Source organism: Oncorhynchus gorbuscha, linkage group LG20 (assembly GCF_021184085.1).
Source record: "Oncorhynchus gorbuscha isolate QuinsamMale2020 ecotype Even-year linkage group LG20, OgorEven_v1.0, whole genome shotgun sequence".
NCBI classification, from domain to species: Eukaryota; Metazoa; Chordata; class Actinopteri; order Salmoniformes; family Salmonidae; genus Oncorhynchus; species Oncorhynchus gorbuscha.
This window is the reverse complement of record NC_060192.1, coordinates 24,358,076-24,373,203: the sequence shown is the minus strand read 5'-3', so window position 1 is coordinate 24,373,203 and position 15,128 is coordinate 24,358,076. Positions and strand designations below refer to the sequence as shown.

Here is a 15,128-nt window from a genome sequence, read left to right as displayed (position 1 = left end):
GTGGGCCACTGCAATAAGGTTAACAGACTAAAAGGAGAAAAGAGAACAAATATATACTGTACTGTAGTGTGTAGAGTACAACTGATAGTGTAAAGTGCAAAAATATACACTTAATTGTGACCTATATATTCTTTAGCACAGACATCATGGCCTCCCTGTAAGTCTAGAGATTGAAGTAGGAACAAATGGCGCTAATTTGGAAATGCAAATCCACATTTTGAAAAATTAAAGTCGGAGAGTATTCCCGCCCAGTCTAGGTGATATGGCAAACAAGGCTGTGCACACACCTTGAACACCCCCATGATGTCTACAGGCACAACATTAGCCTGTACACTACCACAAAGTCCCCACAAGCTTGTACAGTACGCGCTACCTAGGCGTTGCCCATTACAACTTAGTTGATAGGTAAGAACTAGAAAAGGTGAGGGATTTTGAGGTAGTGTGAGCAATACCACTCCTGACTGGCTTATTGAAGGAGACAGAAATACGCACCCAACATTTCCTTTAAAATGTACTCCACACTGAAAATGGTGCTGCTGCTCGGCATGATGGGTGAGTTACGTGTTCATGTATTATGAAATAAATAATAATAATGATATTTCAGTAATCTGATATTAAAGAATAACATTCAAACCGAATAAAAGTACAGAAATATATTTATTAACCCTTTTTTAGGTTGTGGGCATTTAATCACAGTGACGGTTCCCCAGAAGTTTGAGAATGTGACAAAGGGTGAAAGTGCTCTTCTCCAGTGCACCTTTGTTACCACTGAGCAGAAAACCAGTGACCTCATCATCCAGTGGAATTTTGTTTCCAAAACCTCCATGGTGCCACAGCAGGTACATAGACTGATGTTACTTTGTGGTTTTCTTCACTCTGTCTTATGTTGCCACATTGTCACACTCCCTGAGGAGTGTGGGTTCTTCAAAGTGTTTTCCTATGGGGACAGCCAAAGAAACCTTTAAGATTATAGATATAACCTTTTTTTTCTAAGAGGGAAGGATTGGTGCTTCGGTATTTTAATAAAAGGTTAGGTAGGCTACTAGTTCAATATGGCGGCAGCTCTTGAGTTCCCATTTTGTGAAACACCCTGTTAAGACAACAAAGAGCCCAGTCACCAGAGCACCAGTGGCTGCCTGCCCTCCAAACACACACTACAAGTGAATTATTCAATATGGTGTCAAAAAAGGGTTATTTGGCTTGTAACCATAGCAGAACCATTTTTGGTGGTATATGGAATATTTTTTGGAAGGTTCTATAAAGAACCATGCTTATAAGTTTTTTAATTGAACATGTATGGTGCTATAAATAACTATTTCCTAAGGTTTTACAAAGAACCTTTACAAAGATCTATATATCCCCAAAAAAGGCTTCTGCTATGGTTACAACCCTTTTTGAGGCTATATAGAACTCTTTTTTAAGGTTCTTTATGTTCTTTTTTTTAACGGAGAATTGTTCTATAAAGAACTTTTCTCAATCTCAAATGTTCTTTGTAGAACCATACAGGGGTTTTAGTTGTGGTTAAAAAGCCATATTATATTGTTAAATAGGTTTTATTATTGTGTTCATTATCGAATTGAATCAGGTGTGCTAGCTCTGGAACAGCTGGAGGTCCCTGAGTAGAACATGTAGAACTACTGACTTAATCTACCATTCTCAATTCACACATGACCATACATTAGTCTTTTAATAGACACTGTTACTGACCATATCACAAAGTGTAGTAGCGTAACACAGCAGATTAGATGAACTGGTTGCACAAAAAGAGCTGTGCTCAAGCCACGCCCCAAAATATTCTAATGAGCCACAGCCCCTACATTTTAATTATCACAAAAAGAGGAAATAACCCTTTTTCGAACCGCAAAGAACCATTGAAGGGCTCAAAGTATGGTCAGTATGGTTCCACATAGAACCATCACCCTTCCCAAAAAAAACCTTGAGGAAACCTCATTGGTTTTTGTGTGCAGAAGCCGTCTCTGAAATATCAACGCGAAATCTGTCAATCAGTGCACAAATTGTGTTTTTGGTAAGAAGTGGTTTTCCAGTGGATTTATGGACATTCTGCTGTTACCTTTTAGGTGTATTACTCTCAGTCAGGAGAGGGCGTGATTTCCAAACCATATGAAGGCAGGTTGAAGCCTCCCAGCTCTCCAGCTTCTACCAACAATGCCTCAATAACAATAAGCAACATGAAAGTGGCCGATGCAGGGGCCTACACCTGCGAAGTCCGCAACTTCCCTGATGTCAGTGGGAAGACTGAGGCAACTATCATTGTCAACATTCTTGGTAAGTTCTGTTTTAGGTAAGTTACATATAATAATGAAATAGTAGCGTATATCCTTCTTCCTATGTTAGTGTCAACACAACACACAACCAGACCTATGAAGCAGTGATCCTGTCTTTCCTGATCTGAGTTTTGTGATCATTGAATTACATGCCGTCTGTGATTCCATTCATTCACAGAGTTACCAGGACAACCTTGCCGGCCTCAGTATCCACAGTAGTTTCCATGGGAACTGGAGCAGACTAGTATCTTCATTGTCAGTGTCAGAAATTAGAACAGAAACACCGGAGTACAAGACCACCTCCCGACATGTCTCGTACTCCTCAGGGATAGAATGGAGAAACACATGACTCTATTTTAGATTTAATTCATGATTCCCAGTTCGATAAAGCAGAGGGGTTGTAGTGAAGCATTATGGGGAAGGTACTACACTGTATTCTGTCCTAACATGGACATGGTCTTTTATTTTTTATTGTTTATACATTTGATTGTACCAATCCTCAATGGCTGCTCAACTTACAAATAATATACTTGCCTATAATTGGTCATGTCTGTTGTATAAATGTGTAATTTTAGTCACCGTAAACACTGCAAGTACCATGATGTACAACGCCACCATTGTAACCATAGCAAAGCTTTAGAGACACTCAGGGGGATGACATTATCTTTGCTAGACTGCTCATGTTTGATTGAATATATCACTGTAATGACTGGTATCAAGCACTGGCATTCAGTGTTCTGCATTCCAACGTCAAACTACTAGACCAAATAGCTAGCTACTGGTCCAGGGCAAATGTTGATTTTTTATGTCTAACTTGGCTGTACCCTTTGGAAACTTTCTCTGATTACCGGTAGTTGGATCAACTGGGTCCAGATTGCAGCATATTACAGAAAGTTAACACATGCTCTCTCTCTATCACATGGTCTGTAAGAGATGCCCTCTGTGCCGTTCTGTGCTGTCCATGGTGATGTGGAGTCTGGTCACCTGGTTACCCTCACCTGCCACAGTGAGCAGGGAAGCCCCACCCCCTCCTATAGCTGGACAAGACTGGACCAGGACAAGACCAATAAACCTGTGCTGGGGTACACCGGTGGGTTGTCATACTGTTCCTCCTTTCTCCATCACTCCTTTGTGCTCTGATTCATTTTTGCTCGACTTCTTATTCTTTCTTTTTCTTTTCAGATCCGAAAATAGGATCCTTGTATATTAGAAACATATCCCAGTTTGAGTTTGGAGAGTACCAGTGCAGTGCCTCTAATGATGTGGGATCTGCCACTTGCACTGTGGAGCTCAATCATGGTACGGGTAACATACAGTGGGGCAAAAAAGTATTTAGTCAGCCACCAACTGTGCAGGGTCTCCCACTTAGACAGATGAGAGAGGCCTGTAATGTTCATCATAGGTACACTTCAACTATAACAGACGAAATGAGGGAAAAAAATCCAGAAAATCACATTGTAGGATATTTTATGAATTTATTTGCAAATTATGGTGGAAAATAAGTATTTGGTCACCTACAAACAAGCAAGATGTCTGGCTCTCACAGACTTGCAACTTCTTCTTTAAGAGGCTCCTCTGTCCTCCACTCGTTACCTGTATTAATGGCACCTGTTTGAACTTGTTATCAGTATAAAAGACACCTGTCCACAACCTCAAACAGTCACACTCCAAATCCCACTATGGCCAAGACCAAAGAGCTGTCAAATGACACCAGAAACAAAATTGTAGACCTGCACCAGGCTGGGAAGACTGAATCTGCAATAGGTAAGCAGCTTGGTTTGAAGAAATCAACTGTGAGAGCAATTATTAGGAAATGGAAGACCACATACAAGACCACTGATAATCTCCCTCGATCTGGGGCTCCACGCAAGATCTCACCCCGTGGGGTCAAAATGATCACAAGAGCGGTGAGCAAAAATCCCAGAACCACACGGGGGGACCTGGTGAATGACCTGCAGAGAGCTGGGACCAAAGTAACAAAGCCTATCATCAGTAACACACTACGCCGCCAGGGACTCAAATCCTGCAGTGCCAGACGTGTCCCCCTGTTTAAGCCAGTACATGTCCAGGCCCGTCTGAAGTTAGCTAGAGAGCATTTGGATGATCCAGAAGAAGATTGGGAGAATGTCATATGGTCAGATGAAACCAAAATGTAACTTTTTGGTAAAAACTCTACTCGTCGTGTTTGGAGGACAAATAATGCTGAGTTGCATCCAAAGATCACCATACCTACTGTGAAGCATGGGGGTGGAAACATCATGCTTTGGGGCTGTTTTTCTGCAAAGGGTCCAGGACGACTGATCCGTGTAAAGGAAAGAATGAATGGGGCCATGTATCTTAAGATTTTGAGTGAAAACCTCCTTCCATCAGCAAGGGCATTGAAGATGAAACGTGTCTGGGTCTTTCAGCATGACAATGATCCCAAACAGCCCGCACAGGCAACGAAGGAGTGGCTTCGTAAGAAGCATTTCAGGGTTCTGGAGTGGCCTAGCCAGCATTGAGATAAACTTTTGTCATTGACCAAATACTTATTTTCCACCATAATTTGCAAATAAATTCATTAAAAATACTACAATGTGATTTTCTCATTTTTCCTCATTTTGTCTGTCATAGTGGAAGTGTACCTATGATGAAAATTACAGGCCTCTCTCATCTTTTTAAGTGGGAGAACTTGCACAATTGGTGGCTGACTAAATAGTTTTTTGCCCCACTGTATGTGATGTTGTTTTTCATTGTTTATATGATCTGCACACTGCTATAGACACACTGCTGTAAGTAATCTTACCAATAACCCGCCCTTTAACAGAGCTAGGTGATGGGGCCATTGCTGGTGCAGTCATTGGAGCACTTCTTGGAGCTCTCCTAATCATCCTTATTGTCTTGTACATGACACACTCCATGAAGAAGCAGAAATACAAGGATATCAAGGAAACAGAGATGCAGTGAGTGGTTATGATTTGGGCTGCACTATGAACTCGTTGACAATAATACAATTGAAATGTGTGGTGCAGTGTTTCACCTATAATTCCTCTCCCCCTCCAGGGCCAAACCTAAGAGTTCGACCACGGTGGCGTATGAAGGCGTCCCTACCATGGGGAGTAGCCACCAGGCCTTTGTAACCTCCGAGGGGGTTCCCATGGCAACACACAGCCATGTCCATGCTGACGCTGATGGAGAAGAGGCAGAGGCTTAGGAGAAGCCTGACACACACGTCTGGGGTGACATCACTGTCTGGGGTGACATCACTGTCTGGGGTGACATCACTGTCTGGGGTGACATCACTGTCTGGGGTGACATCACTGATCTGAAAAACACTGCTGCACTGAAGGTTACCAGTGCCTGTGTGTTTGGAGAGTGAATCCATAGCATTTTTTAGTTTGTTTCTGAGTTTGTGTTTTTGTATAATGTGTGTTTTATTGACACATTTAAATAATGCTTCGTATTTGTTTTGTCATTTTAAGAAACTTAAAGTTATTGTATTCCGAATATCTTTCTTTCACACGCAAAAAATACTAATCACTCTACAGCCTGATTAATTCTAATATGTGGTAATCCATCCATTCCCTGACTAGATTTCATGATCTATTGCCAATTACATATTCATTGTGACATTCTAACCAATAATGACTCATCCAGGTTTTCTGGAAAAAAATAAAGAATTTTGCATAAACTGTTTCATTACTAATGTGGATATTCACATGCTTTGGAATGACTTGGGGTAAATCCTGGGCCTGAGGAGAGCTCTATACTGTATGTTCGGCTGGAAGGACTGTGATGACTCCCTTCCAGGCACCCTGAGGAGAGCAACATGAGATGAGCACAGCCAATCAGAGGTGGACTCCTCCATTTGACCTTAACGCCTCGCTGCTGTCTCCAATAAATACATTTCTAAGAAATAGAATGGAATATAAGACTAGAATAGTGCTCTTTGTTAATGTTGGGTTAACCCTTTTTTTTCATTTTAGAGAGATGGAGAGAGCTGTGTGAGTGCGGAGTCCATCTGATCCCGAAGTACGATTCAGATAAGCATGAAAACAGAGAAGGTTAGTGGACCTATGTCTCTGGTGTAGACAGATTAATACTCCAGAGAATTGGTCCGAACAGTAATGAAAATAATGATGGTAAAATATTATGCCACATGCTGATTCAAAGACCGTATGAACAACCAGTAGGGGGAGCTGAAAGTCCAGAACTGGTGTTACTGTTAACAAAAACACAAGAAACAACCAAGATTAGTGCTGTGACTGATTTAACAGAAGGGTTTTAATTTACCGGTTATTAGATATTGTACTCCAAGGTCAACTCATCCGAAATGCAAATATCCTAAATATGCACCAATCAGTATTTATCCAAGATTTGAAATGTCTTTGTTCTCTGTAATGAAAAGCTGCTGATCATCTGGCAGAGAAATCATCAATGTGAATGTCTGGCTTTGAACGGCGGGTATATCACTCTTTCCTCTGCTCCTCCATTTCAACTGGTAAGTCTCTGTGATCAATCAACGCTGTCAGTCGAAGCCGAGCTTTTTTCAGCAGTAGGTAATAAAACAAACTAATTCAAGCCATAATTGACTTGATAAATCAGTGAATAACAGAGTGAATCCTAACAGTATTTGGATAAATCTACTTAAAACGTAGATAATGTATTGCCTCTACTATACAGACTACTCACATACTTACTTAAATTGATCAGTACTCTCTTATCATTTACTATCAATGTACCTTAATATAAATGTTTTGAAAGCAGGAGAACAATGATTCCATAATAATTACAGAATCTCAAAGTATTTTCTGAGGAGATAATCCACCACGAACATCAAATTAAGTTTAATTCCAAAACACTACAGTGGGGAGAACAAGTATTTGATACACTGCTGATTTTGCAGGTTTTCCTACTTACAAAGCATGTAGAGGACTGTGATTGTTAAGTAATTAATTTGCATTTTAATCTGCAAAATCAGCAGTGTATCAAATACTTGTTCTCCCCACTGTATATAGCCATTTTCAGGACTGTTGGTAAATTAGCTTTTATTGTTTAAAGAAATTCTGAAAGAGATTGGTGTTTTTTTTCCCCTATCCAGTCATTACATGGGGTTGTTCAATGACAGATATGTTTTTGTTTTAAACGTGTCACTTGATGGTTCCATTTCAGTGAGACAACTAATCATAATAGAAAAATGCTATATGTCCACCTCACTGTCAGAGAAATAAGTAGTACTGCTAGGTTTTACACAGTAACAAATATAAACTTTTTTTAAATAAATATACAAATTACACATTTGTGCCATCAACATTAAAATGATGAAATACAATACTATGAGATCTGTATGTAAAACGTTTATTTTTCCTTCTCTTTTCCCACTAGCACTGACTTTGATGATAAATACAGTGCCTTGCGAAAGTATTCGGCCACCTTGAACTTTGCAACCGTTTGCCACATTTCAGGCTTCAAACATAAATATATAAAACTGTATTTTTTTGTGAAGAATCAACAACAAGTGGGACACAATCATGAAGTGGAACGACATTTATTGGATATTTCAAACTTCTTTAACAAATCAAAAACTGAAAAATTGGGCGTGCAAAATTATTCAGCCCCTTTACTTTCAGTGCAGCAAACTCTCTCCAGAAGTTCAGTGAGGATCTCTGAATGATCCAATGTTGACCTAAATGACTAATGATGATAAATACAATCCACCTGTGTGTAATCAAGTCTCCGTATAAATGCACCTGCACTGTGATAGTCTCAGAAAGGTTTGTTAAAAGCGCAGAGAGCATAATGAAGAACAAGGAATACACCAGGCAGGTCCGAGATACTGTTGTGAAGAAGTTTAAAGCCGGATTTGGATACAAAAAGATTTCCCATGCTTTAAATATCCCAAGGAGCACTGTGCAAGCGATAATATTGAAATGTAAGGAGTATCAGACCACTGCAAATCTACCTAGACCTGGCCGTCCCTCTAAACTTCCCTCTAGACTGTTCAGAGATGCAGCCAAGAGGCCCATGACCACTTTGGATGAACTGCAGAGATCTACAGCTGAGGTGGGAGACTCTGTCCATAGGACAACAATCAGTCGTATATTGCACAAATCTGGCCTTTATGGAAGAGTGGCAAGAAGAAAGCCATTTCTTAAAGATATCCATAAAAAGTGTCGTTTAATGTTTGCCACAAGCCACCTGGGAGACACACCAAACATGTGGAAGAAGGTGCTCTGGTCAGATGAAACCAAAATTGAACTTTTTGGCAACAATGCAAAACGTTATGTTTGGTGTAAAAGCAACACAGCTCATCACCCTGAACACACCATCCCCACTGTCAAACATGGTGGTGGCAGCAGCATGGTTTGGGCCTGCTTTTCTTCTGCAGGGACAGGGAAGATGGTTAAAATTGATGGGAAGATGGATGGAGCCAAATACAGGACCATTCTGGAAGAAAACCTGATGGAGTCTGCAAAAGACCTGAGACTGGGACAGAGATTTGTCTTCCAACAAGACAGTGATCCAAAACATAAAGCAAAATCTACAATGGAATGGTTCAAAAATAAACATATCCAAGTGTTAGAATGGCCAAGTCAAAGTCCAGACCTGAATCCAATCGAGAATCTGTGGAAAGAACTGAAAACTGCTGTTCACAAATGCTCTCCTTCCAACCTCACTGAGCTCGAGCTGTTTTGCAAGGAGGAATGGGAAAAAAATTCAGTCACTCGATGTGCAAAACTGATAGAGACATACCCCAAGCGACTTACAGCTGTAATTGCAGCAAAAGGTGGCGCTACAAAGTATTAACTTAAGGGCGCTGAATAATTTTGCACGCCCAATTTTTCAGTTTTTGATTTGTTAAAGTTTGAAATATTCAATAAATGTTGTTCCACTTCATGATTGTGTCCCACTTGTTGTTGATTCTTCACAAAAAGATACAGTTTTATATCCTTATGTTTGAAGCCTGAAATGTGTCAAAAGGTCGCAAAGTTCAAGGGGGCCGAATACTTTCGCAAGGCACTGTATATGTTGAGGGAAAATGTACTTGATACGAATGTGATGTGTTGTTGTCTCACCTATCTGTCTTAAGATAAATGCAGTCATTTTAAGTCGCTTTGGAGAAGAGCATCTGCTAAATTACTAGAATGTAAATGACATGTTAGTCATTTAGTAGATGCTCTTATCCAGAGCGACTTACAGTGAATGCATTCATCTGAAGATAGCTTGATGAGACAACCACATATCACAATCAAATATACATGATACAAGCATTCCATTAGAGCTAAACAATGGATTTATAGCGTTTTGGGAGAAAAAAACAACATTTTCATACATACAAAGAATATCTGGATAATATTTTACACATACATGAAGGTATAACCTAAGCAATCCTTCTGAAGAAAAACACAAACGTGAGAAATTGGTTGATATAGAGTTTTGGAAAGAAACTCTTCAAATGAAAGCAACGTTGGTGAACTTAACTAATGCAATTGTAAAAGGCAAATACCTTCACGGCTCTCTATCGTGTGAAAATATAAATGTACTGATCCCATGTCAGAAAAAAACATTCTTTTAAAAAGCGCACAAGACTGACACAAGCCTTTGTCAGTGTACTTCATTTAATGAATACATTTTCCGACAGCATAGGGTCGGAAAATCATAGGGTGAGTATGTAGGTCATTTACATGAAATGAAACAGCATACTCATCTTGGGGAATCCTTGTGCGTAAGACATTTAAAAGGTCATGTTGTATATTGCCCTTTTAACCATGAGAACATAAGGTCACCCTCCATAAGTGTGAGTAACATACTCAAACAAAAAAGATTGCACAAATTCTCATAAAAAAATAAAAAAAACATTCTTACTGGACCAAAAAGTCCAGTAAGAACTTGATAAAAAGAGTTCATATTTATATATATATTTCATAATGTACATTCAATAATATCCTTCTATTCTTATTTTATAGTCAATAGTATTAACAGTATTAACAGTTAACAGTATTAACGCCTATTAATCCAACCTGTCCATTATCCAAATTAATTTATGCAAAAATGTTAAAACTCCCTGCCTTAGATACTGTAGCTCTATATCTCTGTAATAGATCGGTTAATACTGATGCGTCTGCGGTTAACAGCGTACATGGTCTTGAACTGCCCCTGCAGGGCAAAGAGGATGGTCCTCCTGTAGGTACAGGACATTAAGTAGTAGATGATGGGGTCCAGACAGCTGTTGAGGGCAGACAGGAGCAGAGTGAGCTCGTTGAGGATGTGGAGAATCTGCTTACTGCCCAGGGCCTGGATCACATCCATTTGGGCCAGCACGTAGGGCACTCTCACCAGGTGGTATGGCAGGAAGCAGAGTGTGAAGATTACCGGCACCACAAAGGTCTTCAGGATCACCCTGCTCTTCCTCTGCTGAGCCTTGGGGTCCCGGTTGCCTAAAGACATGTTTCTCAGCTTGGTGGTTATCCGAGCATAGAAGCAGATAAAGAGGAGGAAGATAGCATAAAAGAAGGCCACCACGGTGAGGTTGGCCACGCCCCCCAGGAGTCCTTTGTTGTGGAAGTGGAAGCAGATCCTATCACAGGGGCGCTCCTTGTCTTTCCTTGGGGAAAAAAGAGACATGGCCAGGACAAGACCTGCCCACACGGAGAAGGACGCCCGGTGGCTCCACCGCACCTTGTGGATTCTCAGGACCCACACAGGCTTGATGATCTTCAGGTAGCGATCCAGACTGATCAGGCTGAGGAACAGGATGCTGGCATACATGTTGACGTAGAAGAAGACGCCCAGTACCTTGCAGAGGTAAAAGGGACCCGGGCTGTTGTGGTAGTAGACCCGCAGGGGAAGACACATCACCAGCAGGAAGTCAGCCATGGCCAGGTGGTTCATGTACACAGCCATGGACGAGTCAGAGTGTTTCCTCAGGAAGAACACAAATATGGTCATGATGTTGCTGACCAGGCCGAAGAAGCAGATTATTGAGTAGAGAATTGGTAAGGCAGGAGAGAGGATGCTGTCATGGACCTCACAGGAGGTGCCGTTCACATCAAGCCCACTGGAGTTGTCTCCTAGGTGCCTCATCGTCCCACTAACAGGGTGGTATTCAATCTAGTCCCACTGGCCGAGACACAAGCTGAATCACAAGGACGACGCACTCTGATCAATCACCTAAAGAAAGGCAAAGGTGTAATTAAAACCCATGCATTTCAAGGACAGCATTTTATAAACACCATGCATACGTGGATTTTCTTTCAATGGAAGGAAACAAATGTTGATCAAATCATTTGATCAAATCAAATGTTAAAAGTGATGAAAGTTGCAATATTTGTAAAATATATGCTGTGCTGATTGAAGTCTGAAATAAACTATTATCAAGCCATGTTATTACAACAGGAAATTGAAGTGAGAACTTACCTGGGTAGCTGCTCTGCCCTCCGCTCCGCTCCACTCTCAGTCTCAGACTGAAATGAATGAGTTCCTGTCCATGAGCAGTGCTTTCGACAAAACTAAGTCCCATCAAGGAAATACTGAAGTGAGTCAGCCATCAAATATCTCCTGTCGCGGTAGCATCTGTGACTTCCTCTTATCGCACAGCTTTCAGCAAAGGGAAAATGACACAAATGTTTCTGAGTGTCCTGCCTTGACGTTGACATAGCTAGATGTGGAGGAGTAATACTTGAAGAAAAAACAGCATTGTCTTGACATCATTGTTTTGGGGACAATAAAAGGTTATGATATCCTGCTCCTGGGTCTATGGAGTACAAACATTATGCAGCAGATTCCTTTGCTTGTCATATGTGAATATGATTATGAAATAATATTACACGTTATTGGAATACAGGTTATGTTTCACAAAGGGAAATACTACATTTACAGAAGTATGACAAGGTACAGCGATTTACCATAATCAATGTACCTCTGCTGAGAACACTATGGTTCATATTCCATCAGCACAACTACCTCTTCTTATGTAACTTATTCATAAAGAACAGTGGTTTTGTATGTTGTTGAGGAACACAAGAAGAGCATACTGGAAGTTCAAACTTCTGCTCAAGAAATGATTGGACTATCATATGTCATATTTAAATCTCCACAGGACTGGCCACCCCTCAGAGCCTGGTTCTTCTCTAAGTTTCTTCCTAGTTTCCTGCCTTCCAGGGAGATTTTCCTAGACACTCTGCTTCCACATCTGCATTGCTTGCTCTGGGATTTTGTGCTGGGTATCTGATGTAAAAAAGGCTTTATTTAGGACAATTTTATTTGACTGATTTTGAGTTGGGCCTCACAATTCAAAGATTGTGTCAGCTTTTTCAAAGACCGCGACATGATGACTTGATATCTGCCTCATTCAGACAATAGCATGTCCTATGAAGCATCACTAACAATGAATGACCAATGGCACACAACTATTTATGAATAGGAGGAACAAGAATACTACTTCCTATGCTTATTAAATACTAAAACAGTCTCAATAGTAAATCTGATCATGTAAAGGGAAGTTGGAGATTTGTGTGAATATTTGGATGCTTCAAGTGACTTCCTACTTCATGAACATTTCATCAAGATATCATGAGAGACTAAACTATGAATCTTCAGTGTCTTGTTACAGGATGTAGCAGCATGCTGTTTTCTAGATACAGAGTCTCACTTCCCGTCAAGACAAAACCTCAGACCCTTCACCACACTAACCTGATAGAAGATATAGCTGGACCTGCAGTGACCATCCTATGTTGCCTAGTTAAGTAAAGGTTCAATAAAAAATATATCCGGCTAGAAGCGATACAGCTTTCGTCAGATTAACGTCAAACGCTGATTTGTTTTTGCATTTTAGCTAACCATAACCCGAACACTTTTCCTAACCTTAACATAATTATCCTAACCTGCTATGTTCATTTTCCTAACCTGCTGAGTAAATTCTCCTAATCTGTTATGAAATGTCAAATCTGACAAAAGCTCAAATTTCTATAGCAGTGTTTCCCAACTCCGATCCATGACTACCCCCAACAGTAAATGTTTTGTTGTGGCGCCCGAACAAGCACACCTGATTCTACTTGTTGACAACTAATCATCAAGCCCTTGACATGTTGAATCAGGTGCTGTTGTCCGGGGCTACAACAAAAATGTGTGCTGTTGGGGGTACTGGAGAACTGGAGTTGGAACATACTGTCTTATAGGATCCAAGGTGATGTCCACATGCTGCCATCCCTCCAGTGTCGTCTGATTAATCCAGCTGTAATACACAATGAATTGGTTTATACAGCCTGAAACGAATACCTCCAGAATCGTGTAAATGTTCCTTCAAAGCCAGAATGTTGAATAAAATGACATTTAAAATGACTCTTACGCTTGTCTGTGCAGTTTGTCCTTCAGCTGATTAGTCAGACTACCTCCAGAGTAGCTACTGACCCGAGTGGCGCAGCAGTCTAAGGCACTGCATCTCAGTGCTAAGAGGTGTCACTAGAGTCCCTGGTTTGAATCCCGGCTGCATCACATCTGACTGTGATTGGAAATACCATAGGGTGGTGCACAATTGGCCGGGTTTGGCTGGGGTAGGCCATCATTGTAAAAAAGAATTGGTTCTTAACTGACTTGCCTAGTTAAACAAATAGAAAATCCAGACAGAAGGCCAACAACCTTTGTGGTGGGTTTGATTCTGCTGATGGTGCATCACTTTACGTGCCGGGTAATGACAGACAGATTTCCTGTTCAAGAGGATGTTAAATGGAAGTTTTCAGGGTTTTTTCATTTGTGGTATAGCAGCTTGAACCTTAAACTGTATTAGCAAACCACATATTGAAAAACAAACATGTAAAAGGAAAGTACATGCCCTAGCAGTCTGCAAAAGCACAAAAAAATGAAACATTAACAACAGCCCACTTTTTGTTATCTTTAAGTCTGGTTTCAACACCCTCACCACCCACATGCTAAAACTCCCCGAGTCACCTAACGCCAAATTCAGTCATCAGATAAGTCTATGTTATCTTATAGTGCCTTGCAACTTTCCTTCTCAGTGTATTTACAAGAGGTGAAACTACTTCATATACCAGTATGTTTTCAGCAGTTTCTCTTCTCAGTGGTCTTCTGGAATTCCGGAAGCATACTTTAGGCATCTGGAAGCATTTATCATTTGTCATCTGATAGAATGGACTGTGGTCAGGGAAGTATCTAAATTCGGTGGGGGGACCTCAGTCGGCAACTCAACAACTGTTGAAAGCTAGAATAGTATAATATACTAAATGCAATTTCTAAACTTGGTTGCGCATCAGCAGTTTTCCTCGTTATATATCAGCCACTGATAGTCATTCAATTAGTCCATCAGGTAAAGGTAGACTCAGCGATATTACGTAGATGCAGAAATGAAAAAACATAGTGGGTAAAGCGTGAGGCTCAACTTCTCCACTGTTTTGGTCCCGTGGCAACCAAGCTGTGAACAGCATGAAGCAAACCCCTGCTCATACACAGATACTGTGTGTGACAGAGTGAGAGTGACGTCTTGCATCTCACTCATCTCAATATCTGCGGTCCTGCTCGTTGCAATGTCATTTCTCTGAGTCTACATTTAAACATTTTTAGATTGATGAATTAGCCTAGTTAGTCTAGACAACTATCTAAACTTGTAGTAATCATGGTCGAATTACCGATCAGGCACGCAGGGCAGGTGCCCAGCGGACCCCCATTGATTTTGTTAGTCACTCTCACTCAGATATCATATTAACATGACATAAGTGATGGCAAAATGTGTAGAATTGCAAGGAATTCGCTGTAAAACTGCAACAACAAAAGTTTATGCAATGCAAAAATACCTCACTGAAACTCAGACCCTGGCTACAGACCTAGGACTGTGACTGGGGATTCAACTTG

General features: G+C 40.7%; 2 protein-coding genes across 2 annotated transcripts; one reads left to right on the top strand and one right to left on the bottom strand.

The window, feature by feature from the left end:
* The first annotated feature begins 322 nt into the window (after positions 1–322).
* On the top strand, positions 323–5,955 carry LOC124007442 (V-set and immunoglobulin domain-containing protein 1-like). The gene is made up of 7 exons (XM_046318005.1): positions 323–552; positions 676–839; positions 2,079–2,286; positions 3,217–3,375; positions 3,468–3,584; positions 5,092–5,227; positions 5,328–5,955. The coding sequence occupies exons 1-7, from the start codon at positions 510–512 to the stop codon at positions 5,476–5,478; spliced, it is 978 nt and encodes a 325-aa protein (XP_046173961.1). The 5' UTR covers positions 323–509; the 3' UTR covers positions 5,479–5,955.
* Positions 5,956–9,232: 3,277 nt separating this feature from the next.
* Positions 9,233–11,769, bottom strand: LOC124007489 (probable G-protein coupled receptor 34). Its single transcript, XM_046318105.1, has 2 exons — positions 11,682–11,769; positions 9,233–11,435 (listed from the first exon to the last, which is right to left on the bottom strand). Exon 2 carries the CDS (start codon positions 11,346–11,348, stop codon positions 10,350–10,352), a length of 999 nt encoding a protein of 332 aa, XP_046174061.1. The 5' UTR covers positions 11,349–11,435; positions 11,682–11,769; the 3' UTR covers positions 9,233–10,349.
* Positions 11,770–15,128: the final 3,359 nt, after the last annotated feature.

Coding starts and splice junctions, on each gene's coding strand:
- LOC124007442 (XM_046318005.1), top strand. CDS start 510: ATGTACTCCACACTGAAAATGGTGCTGCTGCTCGGCATGATGG. Junction 840..2,078: donor CCTCCATGGTGCCACAGCAG/GTACATAGACTG, acceptor GTTACCTTTTAG/GTGTATTACTCTCAGTCAGG. Junction 3,585..5,091: donor CACTGTGGAGCTCAATCATG/GTACGGGTAACA, acceptor GCCCTTTAACAG/AGCTAGGTGATGGGGCCATT.
- LOC124007489 (XM_046318105.1), bottom strand. CDS start 11,348: ATGAGGCACCTAGGAGACAACTCCAGTGGGCTTGATGTGAACGGCACC.